General features: G+C 34.3%; 2 protein-coding genes across 2 annotated transcripts in view; both read left to right on the forward strand.

The window, feature by feature from the left end:
- Window positions 1-22,270, forward strand: part of LOC143909988 (uncharacterized) — a 171,639-nt gene that overhangs the window by 14,134 nt on the left and 135,235 nt on the right. The gene's annotated exons all lie outside the window — the stretch shown is intronic.
- The window catches only part of LOC143909990 (uncharacterized), a 152,036-nt gene continuing 141,786 nt past the window's right edge, over window positions 12,021-22,270 (forward strand). The window contains exon 1 of the mRNA XM_077428316.1: window positions 12,021-13,027. Coding sequence (XP_077284442.1) covers window positions 12,426-12,764 — 339 coding nt within the window. The 5' untranslated portion in view covers window positions 12,021-12,425 and the 3' untranslated portion in view covers window positions 12,765-13,027. The remainder of the gene's footprint in view (window positions 13,028-22,270) is intronic.

Raw genomic sequence — 22,270 nt, forward strand, 5'->3', positions numbered from 1 at the left:
CGGTCGGACTACATGCCATCTTGCTTGCACCTAAAATATTACGCGATACAACCATATATACAACGAAAGCATTTAAATTGCAATTACCGCTTGAGTTAGTACGTTTAGATAAAAAAAAAAAAAATATTGAGATAGAAAACCAATCCTTATAAACATGGTGAAATAAAAAAATTGCCAAATAAATGAAAAATAGCACGGAAAAAAAAAATATTTTTGACTTTTAAAATTAGCTAGACAATTAATTAGAAGTATTTTAAAGCAATGAAATATAAAAATTAATAGGAAAAATATCTGACCATTGATTACAATACTCAGTTTGAGCGTAACAATCCTAAATTTTGAGTTAAAGACCGCAAAAGCCAAAAAACTGTAAAAATCGCGGATTTTTTTAAACGCTCATATCTCGTAAACGATCGCCCACCAACAAAAATCAATATCATATTCGAATTCAGTGGGTCAAACTTAGTAAAGATTGGCTAGTCTCCACTCTGATAACTCAAAAACGTGATTTTTTGTTGCTCAGTGTAATAGAACATAAAAGATCTTCCTATATGCGAACCGAAGCTATACCTGCTATTCCGTTATTTCCCTGAATTATATATAGTTCGGGTGTGCTACAAGTTGTAAGTTGCAACAGCAATCTACAAGTAAAACAGCAATAAAAAGACAACCTAAATGTATGTATTTTAAAAAGTACGATGTCTTATTTCGTATTTTGTAAGGAATACATATAATTTTTTCGATTCATTTATTTCGGCGCCTGTGTACGTTGCACACATTTGTACATATGGTAGGCGCGGCACTGCTGTCAGTGCCTTTTTTGCTCTTTAGAGAGCAAAAAAAAGATTAACAATAGAAATTGACAAAAGTATCCCGTTTCGGCGCATTCGTCCGCCGAAGACTGCTGATGACGAGTCTTCTTTCTTTTCTAAAAGCTTTCACCAGAGAACATCCTATAGTCGTCTGGATCGGTCTAACGTGCTGGGGATAAGGCTATTTTGAAAATCTGAAGAACTAAGAGAGCACAGAGTTTATACACAAAATAAGAATGAAGTTGAAAATATTGTCTCAATGAAGTCACGGTGGGCTTTTTTTGGCCCACAGTGTAATGTGTCTGCAGACGGACTGTTGTGGCAACAGTGCGGATCTCTGGGTGACGAGACACAACATCCCCAGGGAGACTGTCGGAGAGTCACAACACTCTTCAAGAGTTTGAGGAGTGTCAAGACGTTCAGCGGTCGCCCTCGCACTCAAATTACTCCCCCCCCCCCCCTTCCTCCGCTTCCCTTTGCAAGTTCACTACCCTCTCGTGCAAATACTTTCTTGCTCAAATATGCTAAATGGAGAACTTGCGGTTTTCCTTACCTTTTGTGTGTGTGTGTGTGTGTGTGTGTGCTGTTTCGAATTTTTGTTTCATTTGGGTTGTTTGTTTAGCCACAACACTTTCAAGAGTGCCGCTGTGTTCGACCTGCCAACTATTATACTACCTATGTATGTACCTACATATGTATATGTACGTTTGTACAACTTCGTCGTTCGGTCGATTGTGCCATGTGTGTGGACGGACTTCTACGAACGATAAATCGTCTTGGCGGGTTGTACAATTAGTCGAAAAAGGAATCGCACTGTCTGTGAGATCAAGACTTCAACTGGATTCAAATCCGATCAGAAAGCAGAGAAATAATTTAACATTTTTTTATTATTTATACATATATATACCAGGAAGCCTAACAGGTAAACCCCAATGCGCCTTCCTGGCTGATTTTTATTGCGTAAGTCGCTAATTACGAGACACTGAAAACTGGAAATTAACGATACATCTATGCATTCTAACTTGTATATACATTTTATTGTACTTTAATCATACTCAAATAGTGGTGACATAGTAGGTAGGAAGGTTTTTAAAAAGCCAATTTAATCAAGGAACCGCTTCAACAATGAAATTAGAAAAAATAGCAAACCTGATAGGAAACGATCGACCTGGGGTCACAAATATCCAAGTCTGACCAGCAGCATTACAGATGTACTCGGAATAAATTATTTTCAATCGAGGTCAACTCACGGGATTGAACCCGGCGCCTCTCGGTGCTAGGCAAAAGCCCAACTATGTACCTAGCCATGCTGCTGATTTTAAATGTATGAATACGATTCATAGATATTTATTTATTTATTTATATTAGCCACAGTGACATTACAGAATACTTTAACGCGTCACTGTGACCAGACATACATATAACCATAATACAAATATTATATATAAGACAATTAGCGAGGTATAATGGTAGTATGGTTTTTGCCAATTTGATGGAGGAGCCGCTTCAACAATGAAATCAGATAAATTGGGAAACTCTAATATGATACGATCGACTTGAGTCACAAATATCCAAGTCTGACCAGCAGCATTACAGATTATACTCAGAATACACTGTTTTCAATCGCGGTCAGCTCAAGGGATCGAATCCAGCAACCTCTCATGATAAGTCATCATTAGAGATCGGACCGGAAGCGTGCCGTTCATTATTAATTGTTCGCTGTGCTTTGTCCAATTTTATGAAGAACTTTTTTTTTGCACTCTAGTTTTGTAAATACACCCAAAACGTCCTGATTCCTGGAAATAGCACGCTTCGTGTCTTTAGTCATCGGTCATTATGTTGTTTGGAATCACGCGACGATTAATTCAAGGTAAATAAGACTCGATTATCATTCGATTGCTTATCGTGATTTATTTTATGATAAATGTCATTTGGAATTAGGAAGCCGTCGCAATGAGTTATCTTAATATGTTATACAGGTTATTGAAATATTACTTTGTAGTAATTTGATCAATCGACATGTGAGACTTGGATTTTAACCCGCTGCGTCGCTGGGTGTACTTATGTATGTACTATCTCTAGTAAAATAACATTCTAGTCGCAGGGGTAATTAACTTTTTTTTTAACATTTCCCTGGCGATTTCCGTGCTCTAAATTGGCATAAAACGACGCACACACACACAATGCTATGCCATAATTAAAGTTTAAACGGCAGGCATTGTTATCAATATGTCGTTAGGCTTAATTTTAATTTCGCACGATAATTCGCGTCCCTCTCCACGGCGTGTCACCCACCCCCACGATTCCTCGCCCCTCCCTCCCCCCCACGTAGTCCGTCCCCGAAAAGTTACCCTTTTGAGCTCGCGACTGAAACTCGGCTGGAAACTAAACTAATTAAACGTGTCTTAATGTGTGTGCGCGTGTCTAGTTCCACTCAACTAAGCTTTTCTTTGAACGAAGCCGCTTTAATATGGAGCCACCTGTCTCTCTCGCAATAAATACGCTAATATCACTTCATACACACACACATGCATACATATGTACGTATATCGAAGAATGAGACTCCACACGAGAGGGTGGGTCTGTCATGTTTGACTTTGCGACTTCCACTGATCTAACAGACAGCCGGTCTACATGCATATGTATGCTTTTTATGTCTGTTATAATATGTATTTGCGGTGATATGGCAAATGTCGAAATTTATATTAAGTAAAGTGATATCAGGATCACAGAAATCTAAAGTAGATTTCTAAACGCGGTCCTAGTATGCCAATCTCTTACCGGCAAGTTCTTCTACTTCTATGGAACAACTAGTGCTTATTCAAGTTTAAGTTTGGACCATTGTTCGCCACAATGGTCGAAAAAATACAGTGAGATGAGAAAAGTATATACATATACATATGTATACACAGACAAAAAATGCATTTATACATAATCATAAGCCAGCATTTTGGTGTAGTGTGTATGTTTAGCACCATGTGATCATTAGGTTCGAACCGCCATACAGCTGGTTAGATTTGGGGTTATTTGTGACTCCAAATCGATCGTTTCTTATCAGAGTTTGCCAATTTTATCTGATCATTGTTGAAACAGTTCCTCAAGTTAAGCCAGCAGTATGGCTTAACGGTAGCGTATATGTTTGCACCAAGTGATCAGTGAATACTGCTGGTTGGATTTGGGGGTTTTGTGACTCCAAATCGATCGTTTCTTATCAGAGTTTGCCATATTTTATCTGATCATTGTTGAAACGGTTCCTTAAAATTGGCAAAAAATCACAAATCTTCTGTATTTATTGTGTGTATAATTTGTAAAAATTATGTACAAAATCTAAATCCATAGATGTCTCAATGGATTAATTAATTAATTAATTGCTATTTCGTATTCTTCAGCTTCAGGAAATACAGTGATTTATGTAATAATAAATTGCTACATCGTTTGTAATTAATTGTCCAGGAAGGCTCATTGGGGTCTTCCTGGTATATAACTATATAAAAAAAAAAACAATATCATTATAATAATAGCAGATATGGTAAAAATATCAATTAATAAAATATAAAGTAGGGAATGTCTTGCACTTATAGCCAGCACCAATATATAAGAACCAGTTGCAAATAAAAAACATCTCTGCGAGGCCCAAATGAAAGACAGAAGATCAGAATTCCACATATCACATTAAATTATGAAAATAATGATGAGCGCAGGCTACCAGACAAATAGATTAAAATATTTAACCGATAACCTACGCTCTCTGAGGTGGAAAATATCGCATTAAGGCTCAGCATCAAAGATTTCATTGAGAAGTCGGATGGCTCTTGGAATAGGAGCCATTCGATAAAGAACTGTGCGAGCAGTAGGTACATAAAACCATCAAATGATGATGTCTACCACGCACATAATTATTAGGGACATTAAGTCCCCAACTGTTCCAGCAACGACGTAGAAGCTGGAGAACAAAACGAATTAATGGGAAGTCTCTCAGAAGTTCAAGAGAATTATACCCAAGCATGCCCAAAAGTAAAGTAGTAGGGTAGAGATATGGGTAATACCCATACTCTTTCCGAAGAAATGCTTTTTGTACTTAATCAATCATTAAACCCGTTGATATATCAACGGGTGATTTTTGAATTGACGTTAGAACTATAAATATTAGAATGAATCTTTTAAACTAAGAAATTTACAGTAAAAAGTTGGGATCCCTTTCTGCTACATATACCTACTTGTATGAAGACCATTTAGAGATTGAGAAACGTCTCACGGATAATTAGCAGGTGGTTGTTAAAGGGTAAAATCGAAGTCGGTTAAGCGCGCATCGGCTCTCGATTGACTCGTTTCGGAAGCATCCCTAATTGTAAACCCCTAATTACGCTAACAATTAGCGCAACCCCTGCAGGTCGACCACTTCAACTTCCAAATCTTCCCAATTGTATACACATTATATTATACAATGTGTTTGGTTTCGTTTTTAGATGGTCTACCAATTAATTTCGTATCGCATGGTTTTCTCGTTTTTGTGTCATTACCGTTCATCTCAAAGCGTGGATCTCATTTTACACACGAACCTACGGACAGGCATCTTTCAACTTGAGATGTTAAGTCGGCTTCTCTTCACACGGAATGAAATAGAAGAATTTTTCAATTGAAGACAATTGCTACGTTCGTTTTAATCGCGTCATATTTTAGTGCTATTTAATTTTTTTCTCCTCTCTATTCAACTTAAATGTGGCTCTCGTTAAAAGTTAACGACTCTCGTTCTTGCAATGTATTATATTTTTCAATAAACATGTGTATTATGAAGATTACAGCGTGTAATTTTAAAATGAAACCATTCATTTTCGTGAAAATTTACAGCTAAGTTTTGAGTTCAAACAACGCCCACTACAATAGAGAAAAGTATATACATATGTAGGTCTTAAATTGTCAAACGAATATACACTATACAAGTAAAACTTCCTATACACTATACATTTCAGACACTATACACTACACAAGTAAAACTTCCTTAAACAAAACCTACATAGACAAATAGGCTAGATCTGTCAGGTAAAATCTCTTGTATGCAGACGAAAAGAAGAGTTGTGGGTCTCATTCTACATATATACTGCGCGTAAAGAGTTTTCATTTCAAAAACTAGACTGCAATTGACAATTGATAAAACATTTATCGAGGGCTTAACTCCATTAAATTTAAAACGTTAGATCTGTTATTTTATTATACAACTCATTGTTAACCACAGTGACATTACAGAGTACTGTAACGCGTCACTGTGGCCAGGCACACAATCATAACATAATAATAATAATAACCTTAATCATAATAATAGCTACCTGTTATTTTATTTTATTTTTACATATATATACCAGGAAGGCTTTGACAGGAAGACCCCAATGCGCCTTCCTGGACAATTAATTACAAACAATGCAGCATTTTATTATTACATACATAAATCAGTGTATTCGCGCAGTCGTGAATCATATATGCATGTATCAGCGGCCAGTAAGCGTTGTGCACCCAACATGATACAAATATGAGTCAGCGGCCGCCATAGTGTTAAATAGGTAAATTTCACCAGCAACCTGGTTGAGCAGATGTATCGCTCTAGATATTGGAGACGTTGCCAACATATTTGTGCGTGCCACAGGAGGAGAAAACAAATACAGAAAAGAAATAGGCTGTATTGCAAGTCTACGGGCCGAAAATCGCTTTGACATGTTGTACAACTATACGAAGCGTAATGAGCGTTCTACAACACGTTGATTGCCGATTTCGACACGTGTACTTACGATAAGTATGCCGCACATCCTGCGATCAATTTACCAAATGACTTAAGAGATGGGGAGAAAGGGTGGGGGCGGGGGGAGTAATTAATTAAGTCTCATTGTTTATTCAAAACGTTAATTAGTCAAAATTGCGCGGTCGCGACAACGACCCGGTGTGTGATTGATTAAAGGCGAGAGGGCACCTACTTTGCGGCCCGCAGATTGACAAGCGCTGCTCCCCTTCCTTCACACTGACTCTTACCCCCTCCCCCTCCCCCCCACCCCACCTCACCTCCCCGCCCACGTCCACGTGTCTGTAAGGAGCTTTACTACTTTGCCGCGAGAATTTAAAATTAAGCCTGAGGACTTTTCGAGCGATTGTGTGCGAATGTTCTCGACGAGAGCGATTGTCTGACGTCTCGCCCTCGCGACAATTTCTCTCAATTGTATCGAAAAACACCACACAAAAAAAAAATAAAAAAAATAGAATGGAATAAAGTCGATGGTAGCGAGTGAGTCTCAATGATTTATTGTGCTCGAAATGCGTCGTACGTAAGTAAATAAATATCAAACGCGAAATTCGAGTGTGTTTTATTATTTCGTTCCATGTCGAATGAGAATTCATATTTCAAAAGTCGAATGATAAATACGCCTACTTTTCGCTTATTGTGTTTTTATTTCGATTGTGTTTTATTGATTTTAAATAAGACGTGTCAATATTGCTTCGTGTCGGGGATTCTCGACTCGATTACACACTTTGAATACATACATATAATACTCACATACATAAAATATGAGACTAATTTTAACGTATCAATTACGTGTTTTTTTTTCTTTTTATTTTTAAAAGCTTTTTCATGAAAAGTTTCAGGGTTCTGAAATTGCGCGTTTATTTTAATAAACCGTAATTAGTCTTAATATTAAAATTTGGATCAATTTCATCTTTTGTACGCACCGTTTTAACGGCATATTAAATATATAAATTTCGGCAAATATAATATAATATAAACAACCATTATATTAAAATTTTACATTTATAAATGTACAAATTAGTGATCTGAGCTATGTAGACTCGTAGTTAGTTGCCACCTACCATTTTTTGTTATATAAATAAGAATTATTTTTCAAATATAATTAAAATAGCGTTTATATTACATTTTGCCTGCGGCACACAAACTAAATACTATATGTACATTACACATACATACATATTTGAAAAAATATATTAAATACATAAATTCGGTCCAATCAAAAGCGTCTCGAATTCAAAACAGAAGAAAAATTATCAGCACAATTATCCGTATTATTTTTGTATAATTGGATCATACCAATTTTTCGTAATTCGTGGATAATTACCTTTCTGGACCGATATTGAAATACAAAAAAAAATCGAGGTTTTCTCTCCATCTATTAATTTATTTTATAAAAAAAATATTACACCCCATATAAAATTTTAGGTGCTTATTAATTGAGCTTTAATTTTGACCATATTCACTTTCATAAAAATAATGTACAATATGTACGTAATAACAAATATATCGCACGAAAAACAAATTATTCAACTTGACAAATATATTCAAAATTAAATAAATTATTTAAAAATATAACAAATATATATGTATGTATTGCGTATGAGAAAAATCATTATCACTAGAATTTATTTATTTACACTTTACAATCACACAAAGTCCTTAGTATTTTTTTTAACAATACATATTTGTATTTTTTCTACTAAATTTTTTTTTGTGATATCTACTTTTGTCGTGCTTGTTTTTATTTGTGACAAACGTATTTTTTTTGTCTATATTTTTTTAACCTTAATTATATTCTTTCTATAAAATACGTTTTTATAAGTTAACTATATACCAAGTGAACAGTATGTATTTTAAAGTTGAGGTTTGCCAAGTGAATAGTATCTAATTTTAAATGTAAATTAGCCGAATTAGAATTCATTGCACTTAGTGAATACTATCTAAAATTGAGTTCAAATATACATACATACATATGTATATTCCCCTAAAATTTTTGATTGAATTGGGTCGCTTTTTTACCATCCAAAATGCGCCTCAGCCTAAATTTCTTTGCGAAGTAACTTTTTTTTAGATTTTTTTAGTATGTTTCCCAAGCCAATTTTACTCAATAGCCATTTCATAAATCGATTTCGCAAGTGATACATCATCTAGATATTTAGAGTTCAACGCATGCTAAACATATTTTTTAACAATCCATAGTTTTTTTATCAACTGATAAAAACATTTTCAAATTGACAACATCAGTGCGTTGGTGCAACATGAAGAGGGGGCTTTACAGTTCGTCCCCGATGTGTCTTAATATTTCGAATAGTTAATTTATGATAAGATATCAAAAATATTACTTATGTCATCCCAGTCGTTCGGAAAAATGTTTGCATTTAGATATCATTACGTATGTATAAGTAATCCAAATTAGACACGAGTGATATGGTGTTGAAATGAGTAAGTAATTATCATCTTGGATGTGGTACGGTTGAAGTTCGGATATTTAATAATAATATGTGTATACATATATGTACATATAATAGATATAATGTGGCTTGTAGCGAACATCCCAAACGTCAATACTCTGCAATACAAATTTTAATATATTTCGAGTGTTTGTCACGTCTTCGCCGTGGAATAGTAGTGTCGTACTAGGTACGTTTAATATCCATTTTGGGGACTCGGTAAACAATGACTGATGGGGGTGACAAGGAATGAATTATCTCTAGGGGCTGGAGACTGCGAACGTCTCTTCACCCCACCCTTCGCTCCCGAGCCATCCACCCTACCACCCCCGCCCACACTCCCAGATGTATGCGTGGAACAAAACACAAAATGATGATATAAAATGTTTATCGGTATTATTATTCTTCGCATTTATAAATATTATATGCTTAGGCTGCTTAAAATGTTACTGAAAAGTGGTCAACAGAATGCTATATTTATATTTAACTAGCCAGCACTGCATGGCGTTTCTCGGATGGTTAAAAGTAAAAAAAAAAAAACCCTCCAAATTCGAGCCCTTCTAAAACCGTGCCATTTGACGTTTCTGTATTAAAAAAATGACAGGCGTCGTCTGGGAGTCTTTCGACCCCTGTTCCAAGCTTTTCCAAAATGTATCCATGGTCTAAATTGAAAACTGGATTTGTGTAGGCGACAAATAAAAAAAAATTACGTTCGGTTTTATCATACGTATGTATATATGTACGTACGTACATACTATATATGTATATGTATTTATATAAATTTTTAACGGGAAGGTTGAGTCTCTCATTCGTAGATATTTTTTCGAATAATTTAATCTCTGAAAATTATTTTGATTTGTCTGGGGACCTTCACTTTTTCGGTTATCAGATGATTATGATATATTTGTATATATCTATAATTTTTAATAATAATTCTTGCGGTTTTTGTGGCTCATCCCGCGGTTAATTGTGTGAATTTGGCCGGCACATTCCCGGCCAGAAAGAAATGTCCCCTTAATAGAGTCCTATTTATATCTCCTTTGAAGGATCAAAACATTCCTTGAAAGCATATTTTCCTGTAAGGCCCGAGGGAATGATTTATTATATATTCAACACACATAAAAACTATTTCTTATGTTCACAAATGCATATGTACATATAACTGTGTTCTTATAATGGATATTTTTTCGTATACATAGAGTTATAAAAATAATAAAAAAACATGCCAAGATTCAAACAAAACAAATGTCTATTTCATATGAAAAATCGCTTTTAGGAATCGTTGGTTTTTAGTTTATTGGATTTTATCACATTAATCTACATGCATTGTACATATATCATATTTTTAGATTATGAGTTCGGCTAATTACCGAATTAATTTTATACGATTTCTACTGTAAGTAAGGTCGATAGTCTCAAATTTTACTTGCCTTCTGGAATTGTTAATTTTATTATTATTTCAATGCTCATGTTTTGCAATAGACGCGATCGTATGATAAGCCAACCTCTTTTATAAAGCTAAACGTTTGACAAACATTGTGTATAAAAATTGTCGTAAAATAATTAAAAAAAAATGAAGAATTAATATGGTCATGACGCCTTATAATTTAATAACACTAGAATCGATTTCAATGCAGTTTTCTCCGTCATATGGGGAGTCTCATATAAGGTTTTTTTTTATTGTACATACACATAATACATACATATAGATGTATATACAGGTATGTATGTATTTATATATGTAATTTATCATAACAGCACGACTTATACAATATGTGATGTGACCAATGAAGGAGGGCTAAATGACGAAGAATTCAAATTAGTAAGATACATATAGCATGTTAAAGATCGGACATACACATGGTAAATGTATGGACATGAGAAAAAAAACGAACGAGTCCGTTAAATATCATAAAAGAACATCATCATTTAAGTAAAATGTCAGTTGTTATCATTAGACATAGGCTTTTGGATGTGTCAAATGGGCAGTATTGTTAACACATTTTATAAATTAAAAATATATCTAAAGGCTAACGGAAATATAACAAACGTTCTCTTATTCCATTATTAACCTAAATGAGTTATTTGCACACTTTTTTTTAATTAGTCAGAGGGAGTATTTTGGACTTTGCGGTTCTCCGAAAATATTCAACGATAATATTAAATTACCATTGATTTTGTAGGTACTATTGATTACAACCAATATTATGTATGTCCCCTACTTGTTTCAAAAATTATTAAAATTTTTAAAATTATAATAATTCGGTTGCAGTTGGGCCTTTTTTTTCTTTTCTGGCTCTAGTTATCACGATAAACCTAACAAATATGTATATGTAAAAAATAAAAGAGCATTATGACAAATCTAATATATAATTTGGAAAGAGACTTTGTATATATTTATGTATGTATGTATATATGTTTCTAACCTTTGTTCGTTGGGTCGTAGACGACACGATCGATTTATTTTTTTCGATTCATAGGCGCCGATTCGATTTTTTTCGATTCAAAGGATTCAAAGTCCCCGGGGACGCAGCTACTGAAGGCAAAGCCCTAGGGGGCGAAGGCTCTAAGGGCGCAGCCACCGAGGGCGAAGCCCTAGGGGGCGTAGCCGCCGAGGGCAAAGCCTCTGGGGGCGCAGCCGTCGAGAGCAAAGCCTCTGGGGGTGCAGGCGCCAATTTTGGTATACATATAATTTCGAGAGACAGTATATATGTTTGTTTGTTCGTGACAGTGAATTTAATAAAAAAAACAAATGAGTATTCAAATAAATTGATATAAAATAAAACTATTCAAATAAATTTAATAAAATGTTTACTATTAGATCAGTCATGTTTAAGCGGTTTATATTACAAATACCGAGCGAAGCCGGGTAAAACCCACTAGTTATACTATATTTTATAGTGCAATTTAAACTATAAATTTTTATGAAAAAGTTACATGTTCCAACTTTAATCCGCCCGAGAAACGCTAGACAAATCGGATAACATTTGATGATAAGAGTGCATTCTGTGATCCTTCAATCGAAACAAGTGTTTTCATCGCGAAAATATTTGTTAAAATAATTCGTCATAGAAATGTAGCAGAAAACCAACATGTATCAATTTAATCGCACTTTTGAATTGAATCATACTTCTTTATATACAGTCAAACAATGCTACTCACTATTTAAGGTGGTTTATCATCATATTTATGGTACAAATATGTGCATTACTTCAAAAGCAAACATACGTAAAAACATACGAGTATGGTTCTTAGTCATTGCGATAACGTTTCCTCTTCGAATGCAACACGTGTTGAATTTATCACAAGTACAAGCACAAGATGTGTAATACAATGTGTACGTATTGTTCAAACATACATATGTAATACGAGTACATGCATTGGAATTTAATAGCGATTCGATGGCCGAACAAGGGATCTTTTATAAATCACGGTAGGTCTGGTATATTATTAATTTTTCATCATCATTGGCACGAATCCCCTTCCCCGGGTCCAAAACACGCTCGATTCAGTTTTAATCGAAAATCAATAGATAAGTCGACCGGTTTAGAACGTTCCGTGTGCGATTTCGTTATCGGCCATCGTTGCGACACACCGCTACATTATATGCCAACGATTCTCAATATGTCGTCCCCACCCTCAAAAACTCATCAAACTTTAAACGTAAACGTAAACATTTCAAGGAGACAATCCGACTCATTCAAACTGAAATAGATGGGTATTTATTGTTTGTTACACTGCAGAATTGAAACTAATTAGATATGAAACGGGTTAGTTTTATGAGATAAATCTCAAAGAGAGGGAGGGGGAGCCGCTTCCTAGCTCAACAAAATAGGGAAGGGTGGGCGCAATGTTTCGTAACACGTTCAGTCGCATATGTACATATCATACATACATCCAATTGACGAATTCATGTAAAAATATTTTCTGTGTATTGTTGTCAAACAAAACACTTAGTAGGAAGATAGGAACACTTAGTACATCTTATATGTATTTCAACAGCATTGAAAATATCCAAATATGTATGTATGTGTTATTTATAGATTCTGCCTGTACATAATTCATATATGACCTTATTTGTTCGAGAACTTGATTTCACGACTTGTGAGCTCTGAGAAAACTGCTAACAATGGAACGGATTTTGCAAATACTGAAAATTAATACCGAAAACGATACGGCGTACTGAAATTTGGCTAAATTTAGAATTTTACTCAATGCTTTAGTGTTTCTTTAGTATTATTATGTTAAAATTTGGAAAACAAAATAAAATTTTAATTTATTATAATTTTGCCTATATTGTTATATTTGTATTCGTTTATTATATTTTTCCATTTTTTTTTTATTTTGTACCCGGATCCGTCGGGTTTTAAAAACCCGGGTTTTCAGAAACCCTAGTGACGAATGAGAATGGTATAAAATTATTCTTTCAACATGACAGCCAATTAACTCTGTTTTGGATGAAATTGACATTACCGTCGATTCAATTTGTATTTTGAAAGAATACCACCGTTTGACATACGCTGTAATACAATATAACAAAAAATGGGTCATTAATTGAATTGGCACGCGGAATATGGAAGAGAAGTAGGTGGAGGTGGGGGGGGGGAGAGTGTTACAGTACATCAGAGCACATGGGTCCCGCGTTATGATACGTGTACGTTTATTTATGTATATATATATATATATATATATATATACATACATACGTATATACAATAATGTGTAATATGGAGGTAGATATCGAGGCCGAGTTTGGGCCAGAGTTGACAGGTCCCCTCTTCACGCCGATAATCCACTTGTTGACAGCTGTCTTTCACGCCGACTACTAACATTTCAGGCCGCAAACGCGCAACGCCACACCACACCACACCACACCATCAACCCCTCATCCCCTCATCCCCTCGCTCGCCCCCCATACTCGTACATGGGAATTTTATCTATGAGCGACCGCAATATGTGGCACTTTCTCCGGAACCCCCCATCCCCTCCCCCTCCTCCTCCTGTCTCGAACCCTTCCGATGCGGGAAATTATTCGGCGTGTGTGTATGTATGTTCGTATGTATGTATGTCGTCAGGTGATGGAGGTTGTCTTGGGATATCTCGCGCGAGATATTTGATTATAGCAGATTTACAGATTCCTACAGGTAAGAATTTGATTCTCGTTCTTGGGGTATGTGCTTCTCGCGTAAATGTATAGGGCGTGCCTCAAATGTGCCGGAAATTTCATAATTTTGTCTAGTCGTATCTTCGTATACTCAACTTTTGACTTGAAAAAGTAATGGAAGTCTAATATTCAGTTCCGTAAACACTATTTAAGGTTTACTTAATTTACAAATTGTTATCACTATTTTTATTTATTTTAAGTTTAAGTTTGGACCGTTGTGGCATTACATGAATCCCTAATGCGCCACAAAGGTCGAAAAAATATAGAGAAAATATATACATATGTACATATCCATAGACAAAAAATACGTTTTATACATAATCATAAAAAATTAAAGCATAATAATAATAGCAGATATAGTAAATATATCAAATAATAAAATGTTATATAAAGTATGGATTGTCTTGCACCTATATAGCCAGCACCAATATATAAGAACTAGCCGCAATTACAAAACATCCCTGCGAGGCCTAAATGGAAGAGAGAAGATCAAAATTCCGCTCATAAATCACAATCAATTATGAAAATAATGATGAGCGCAGACTACCAGACAAATAGGTTAAAATAACCTACGCTCACCAAGGTGGAAAATATCGCATTCAGGCACAGCAGCAATGATTTCATTGAGAAGTCGGATAGCTCTTGGAATATGAGCTATTAGATAAAGAACTATGCAAGCAGGAGGTACAACCATCAAATGATGATGTATATATACCACGCACATAATTATTAGGGAAATAAAGTTCCAGCAAAGACTGGCATGACATATTGCCACGTTGAAATTGGAGAGCAAAACGAATTAATGAGAAGTTTCTCCGAAGTTCAAGAGAATCATACCCAAGCATGCCCAAAAGGAAAGGAGTAGGGTAGAGATGTGGGTAATACCCATACTGTTTCCTATATAGGAAACGAAGCAATGCTTTTTGCACTTTCTCAATCATTAGAGAGTAATTTGCTTTATGCTGATTCCACACAATCGCATTATACTCTAGCTTGCTTCTCACAAGCGAGTTGAAAAAAGGTGCGTCGAAGAAGAAAGACCAAATTTTGAAAATTATATGCGCGGACTTGAAAGTAGTACATGACTAATTAGGGAAACCCATCTTAACAAAATTGTAACATGATAAATAAATAGTCTTTCCGGCTTCTTTCCGACGGCGGATTATTCATAACCGTTATCATTGTCAGTGTATAATTTAAACGTTAATCAGTGAGCGTGGTGTGAGATTGTGCTGTCGCCGAAATGACGAATGTGTAAAAGCAGACACGATCCAGCATCTGGTTGAAACGTTGTCGTAAATCACCTCCGGTTGATATCTTCGGGAGAAAATAGACTGCCTAGATCCCGGCTTAACGGGTTAGCTTCCGCGCTTCGTAAATATCATATGTACATACAGTAATATGTTGTATGTAGATAAAACCCATTCGGTTCGGTTAATCAGAGAGCCGGGTCGATTGGTCGCGTGCAAAAATTGGACGCGTTTCCAATTTTGTCTGTTTTGCAAACGAAACGGTATGAATGTCGCGGACAGGCGCGCCAATTGTCAATTATTGCACTAACAAATTGCCACCAGAACTGGAATACGCAACCATAAATAATTGCGCGTCGAACATTTCCATTTTCATCCCCATTGCCTCCGCTCCTTCCCTATATCCCACTGAAATTAAATTGTGACAATTGCAATATGGACACGCGAAATTTCTCAGTCGATATTCGTATTATGTATTTATGTTCCAAAAGATTTTAAATTTCGCATACACTATTTAAATGCCGAATCCACTGGATTAAATTTCGGTTGGCGACGAAATATATCTACATAGAATATCAATATTTCAACATTGATATTCTATATCAATATTGTCTAAATCCAAAGTATTTGAATTTAGATTATCGAAACGTGAAGAATAAGATGGTTATAACCAAATATCGGCGGACAAGTTGCTTTTGCCCACAAAAAAATGATTCACTTTTATCTTTTTTTTGCTCTTGCTTTGTGGGACAATAGTGAATCATTTTTTGTGGATTGAAGCAACTTTTCCGCCGATTTCTGGCTATAAGTATAACTGTTATAAGTAAAGAGCGGACCAACTTTGCGCCGTTCTTCGTTCATTTGCTCTCCAGCTTTGTAGTACAAAGCTGGAGAGCAAAAAAAAAAGGTTCACCACAAAAATTAACAATGCACGGTGAACAATGATAACAATGAATTGCGCAAAGTGGCTCCGGTCTCTAGTTATAAGAGCAGTGGCGTAGTTACATCATGGCAAAGTCATGCAAAGCATGAGAGCCCAGCTTGACATGGCGTCCAAATGTATATACATATGTACATCGGTACCCTTAATATAATTTAACATTGTCGAAGATATTGAAATATCGAAAGTAAGAAAAATGACTCTAGTCATACACTTGTACGTGTATAATATTATTTTGCTTCACCTTTATTTTACGACTCAGAAATGTGAAAAGACCCAAGCAAGCAAGATGGCGTAATTATATATGTAAGTTTAATAAAATGCTATGTTTGGAATTATATTATATTATTTTAGGGTTACTAATTATAGTTTTGTTATGTTTTAGTTTAAAATTGTTAATTGTGAAATAATTCATTAGCAATTTGCTATTTAATAATAAATAAACAAATAAAACTATTTGGCCTTGTATCACTGCAGATCACAAAAAACCATTTGGGTTCAAGTGGGATAATTAATCACGTAACGCCATTATTAAAAATAACTCAATCGAAAATATATCCATATGAATCATTTTAAAATTTTGCAAACCTCAAATCGAGAAAGATAAATTTATAAAATCGGTGAGCTAAATAATTTTTTTTTTAGAATTATTACATCGATAGTCCTGTGTAAATAATTACTAGGTATCAACAAGCAATTTGAATTATTTCATCACATTTAAAAAAAAACAGTGGGAGGGTGGGTTGGCCTTGGATAAATTTGGCAGAAGGGCCCAAAATTCCTAGCTACGCCACTGTACATACGTATAAGAGGCAGATCAATCAGTGGAGTAAGTAAGTAAGTAAGAGTAAGTTAAAATAAAAATGATATTGCAGCTAGAAATACCAAAAAAATGTCAATTTTCCATTCAAAGTAATGACCACTCTCCTAATCATGTGTTAATGTTATTTATGTCGCAAAACTACATATTATAAATTAAATTCTTCTCCATACAACTAATTTAATAACTGAAATTAACTACATATACACCTTTATATAATTTCTAGAACCGTCTAGTATTTACATATATTATGTAAAATGTTTTGTAAACTCATATCTTGGAATTTTTAAATGAAATATTGCTGGATACAATGTATATTTTGATATATTGAAATTGTTTGTTTTCGTAATGAAATGTTTTTCCTGTTGAAAAAGCCTATGGAAATTTTTTTCATAGGCGTAGGTTGATATTATAATAAAGCCTGCTATTTTTATACGATAAAATCCACCATGTGTATAATATATTATGTTGTTTATCAGTGTTTACGCTAGTCGATAATATTTTTGAAATAATCCAATGTGACAATTATAGGATATCAATTTTCGATACATTTTGTATGTCACATCATATTTATCTCAGCCGTTAAAGACGACATGCACAGAAAATATCTATTTTATCCCTTATATTATACAGATCTACGTATTACGTACACATGTATTATAAATCCTTTCACAAAACAAATAAATTCAATGGTGAAACGTTTGATTACAAATGTTTAATAAAATAAAAGAAAAACAGTTATTAAGTTGCCTTTTAATAAATGGTTACTAGTTCAAGTTTCGGTCGTGTGTTGTTCCGTTTTAAATTCCGATGGTTTTCGAATCGTTTTAAAACGTGTTTCCGTATTATTTTTAAAACTTTAATAGTGCATTTTAATTTAAAAAAGTCGATTATTTGCAATTTAATTGCAGTGATTAAATCAACCGTTGAATATAACAACGGAATTTTCAGTATAAAACATATTTAAATATTCATTTGTTTTTTCATATACGTATGTGAATATTTTTACGGTTGAATATAATAACTAAATAGTGCTCGTGTTTAAAATTAAGTGATTTTCCAAAGTGAACAATGTTAAATACTCCGAAGCTCCAAAAGTCGACGATTTGGAAAGAGGACAAGAAAGAATCCAGCTTTGTCAAGGTCTGTTTGCACTTTGAATTGGCTCAATACCAAAACTCAGTACTACTAACAAAGTACCCCAGTCCAACCTTGATATTGTATTAGATGGCCTTGAAAGTCACAGCCAAGATAAGCCTGATCTTGATGTTGTCTTATTAAAAAACTCCATGAAAAATGTATTACATTCATACATATATGTAATGTGATTACTTGCTATTTAGTATTTGTAAAATGTTCAAGTAATCGGTGTCACCATTTAAAAAAAATTGAAAGAATTTTATTTAGTATTCATATTAACCAGCAGCTTGGTCTAGTGGTTAGTGTTGAATTCTTTCGTGCATTATGTCACGGGTTCGATTCCCACTAGAGTCGTTGTTGGCCAGATCTTGGTTTGTCGAGGTCGATCGTTTCTTATCAAAATTTGCCAATTTTGCTGATTTTCATTGAAACGGTTCCTGTAAAATTGGCTTTTCCTTCCCAATTTTCCGTTGCAAACCTTGAGTTATTGTTATATCTCAGGTTTCACCTGATTTCTCACCATAGATATCTCTGTGGTTGTTTATTGAATGTAAAAATTCGTATTGTTACATGAATAATGTTATTGAACGTATTGTATACGATGTTTGTAATATCTGACCATAGATGTCAGGTATTGTTTCGATTTACATGTGTACATATGTAATTGGCCAGGAAGGCGCATTGGGGTTTACCTGTCAGGCCTTCCTGGTATAATATAAAAAATATATATCCAACGTTATTTGTGAACGCGTCTATAGACTAAAGAATAGTTTTATGAACCTTGAAGGCCTATTTATTCATACTGGCGCAAAGCAACTGCACATAAACAATAGTATGTATGTGCCGTAAAGTGTGCCTCGACTTTAATCGTAGACTTTTTATCGGTGTTAAACCAGAGGCATATTCCAGGGAATTAAAATTCCGTTGTTCCAATCTTCCCAGATCGTCATAAATACTCCAATTAGGCAAAGAGTCCGGAAGTAATAACCCTTGATTACCCAATAATCGTCGTCGACGGCTGTTGCGAGGTTAAACTCCTATCTGTGTAGCGCCAGGCCAGTTTTCCGATTGCGCAATATTTTCTATGCGAATTTTCACAGCGGCGAATAAATAACAGGGTCGTGCGGAAATAGACCGTAAAGATTTATACATCGGAAGGGATGTATTATTTTTTTTTATTTTGGTTTCGTTGTAGTGTGGTGTCGCGTTTCGCACCCCTTTTTCCCTGGCAGGGGCGGGCAGTGTCGACAGTTCCACAAGTGTGTCGAGTGGCAATCAATTACGGACGCATCTCGGTCCCTTCGTCTCATTAAGACCGGTCCAGACGCTGTTTACCGCCTTTAAAAATACATTCACGGATGCTGTCGGAGCATTTCTGAAATTGCTTTGCGTTTCAGGGCTGCGTTTTTTTATTTTTTTTTTTGTTTCAGGGTGGAAAAAATATAATTTTCGCCTTGTCAAAACTGACAAAGTTACGCTCTTGACGAAAATGCGGTAACAATTAGGGCGGGTGTCGTCGAATTCACGGAAATCCACTTTAAAATTTTAAATATTGCGCCGTGTAAAATAAGGATGGGTGTAAATTTATATTTTTTGGCATATTTTCCTGACATTCCAAATGCCAAAAATATGGTTGCCGTGTAAGAAAAAGCTCCTGGAATGCAAGTTAAAATTATATATAAATAGCTTGCTTATATGTAATCTCGAAAACCTGATCGAATAGAAATATTTCGTAATCTGTGGATCTGACTTATTAGTAGAGGTAAGATAGCCAAGGTGCCGCTCATTGTTCCATTGTTGTAAATCCTTTGTAAAAAAGGTTCGGCAAACCTTTAACAATGCATTTACAACATTTGAACAATACGCGGCACTCTCTGGGTCCGGGCTTTACTTATTAGTAATTTTTTTGTGTTTTATTTTGTTTATAAAAAATTTAAACCTTACCTCAATTATTATTTTTTCAGTATGTTCCTTTTTTGGAAATTACAGCTTTTTATTTAATAAGTAATACATAAGCGACGATATTTAATTCAATCAATTGTCAATTAAGTTTTTAGCGAGCTTATCTCAAAATAACCGAATTGAAAGTCGAACATTATGTGTTTAAAGACCCTTTTTTAATTTTTTTGCGAACCTGTAATATTCCTTTTAAAATTGAGTTTTCATTTGTGAATATTGTGTAATTGAATTAATATTGATTTTATCTATGTAGATAAGTATAATTTATTATTTTGCGTAGTCGTGAATGGGTACTGATATTTTGCGAAATCGGTAATATGAACACATTGGCATATCGTGTAGTTTGCGTGTGCGTGTTTTTATTTTTTGTTGCAGTCCGTTTTGTAATGTTTCAATTTTAATTAATATCAAACCACAATGTATGTACATATTATCTTTTATTACTCAACGATTTTGATGAATTGGTACAATAGAATTGAATTACGTGTTTTTCTGTTATTTTGTACAGAAAGGTCAAACGTTTGAATCATAGGTACCTTTGTACATGTGTCAGTGTAACTATTAAAAGCAAAAAGATTTTTGCTATACAAATATTGAAATTGAATCAGTATTTTTATTTATTTTAGCTATTATATAAATACATATATTTATAAAATACTACATGCGCTGAACCCGACATGCATTGCAATGCCACAATAACGCATGCAATTCCCGTTTCGAATGTTTCGGTTTAAAATTAATACTTAATAATCAAATTAAATTACAGTTATGATAATTTGTCGGAAAAACGCAGGCGGCCAACACATTTGAAATTAAAATGTTTATTTGTTTTACCCTAACAACGCAGGTGGTGAAATTATTGCGTTGCAATGCCACTCATTCCTGTTTTCCGTTGCGCTTGTAAGAAATTTTAATGTTGTATTTAAGGTAGCTTTTACTCTAGAGGTCGTATGTGTTTCACCGATTTGGTGATTCGAATTGAAATGTCGTATTTATAAGTTTCGGTGAAAGCTGAAGTAACATGATTCATACTTTGGACGAAGATTACTCGCATTTGTATTTTTTAACTGAGAAAATGAATTCCGAGGCGAAGGGGTTGTGCAATACGTACTATGTAAAATATTTTCTCATCGCATTTTTGCATCAACATGTAGTCGCCGAATATAATAATGGTAATAATAATTTTATCCGTTCGTCCCTTTTCACAAATGCGAAGCAACCGTGTGTACATAATTCATCCGTTCTATGAACACAACAGCACATACCGTTAATGCAAATTTAGAAATATTATTATTACGTATTTGCGTATAAATTCGCACTCATTAATAATTCATTACGGTCGTCGAACACGCGGAGTTTTATGAAACGCGACACTCGTTTCGGTTTAATTTCGTGATATTTGCGTGAAATCGCTTCGGACAGCCCTTGATTTTCGGCGATTAATCACCCGGCATCATCTAGGCGTTCCTCTGCGACATGTTTGAGATCGTTTATTATTTTGTCTTCAAACTTGTTAACACGTGTTTAAAATCTCTGCATCTTCTTCGTAATGTGGACGCGTCTCCGACTGGTATGGGCCTAATGAGACATTTCTTCTATTATACGTTTGAAATTGTCGAGAAATTTACTCTCAAGTATTTCGAGACTTATTTCCCAGTATTTATATGTATATATATATATATATATATATATATATATATATATATATATATATATATATATATATATATATATATATATATATATATATATATATATATATATGTATATATATATGTATATATATATATATATATATATATATATATATATATATATATATATATATATATATATATATATATATATATATATATATATGTATATATATATATATATATATATATATATATATATATATATATATATATGTATATATGCAAACAGGATCTTTTCTTAGGCAAAAAC

The sequence above is a fragment of the Arctopsyche grandis genome, chromosome 3 (genome assembly GCF_051622035.1).
Source record: "Arctopsyche grandis isolate Sample6627 chromosome 3, ASM5162203v2, whole genome shotgun sequence".
NCBI lineage: Eukaryota > Metazoa > Arthropoda > Insecta > Trichoptera > Hydropsychidae > Arctopsyche > Arctopsyche grandis.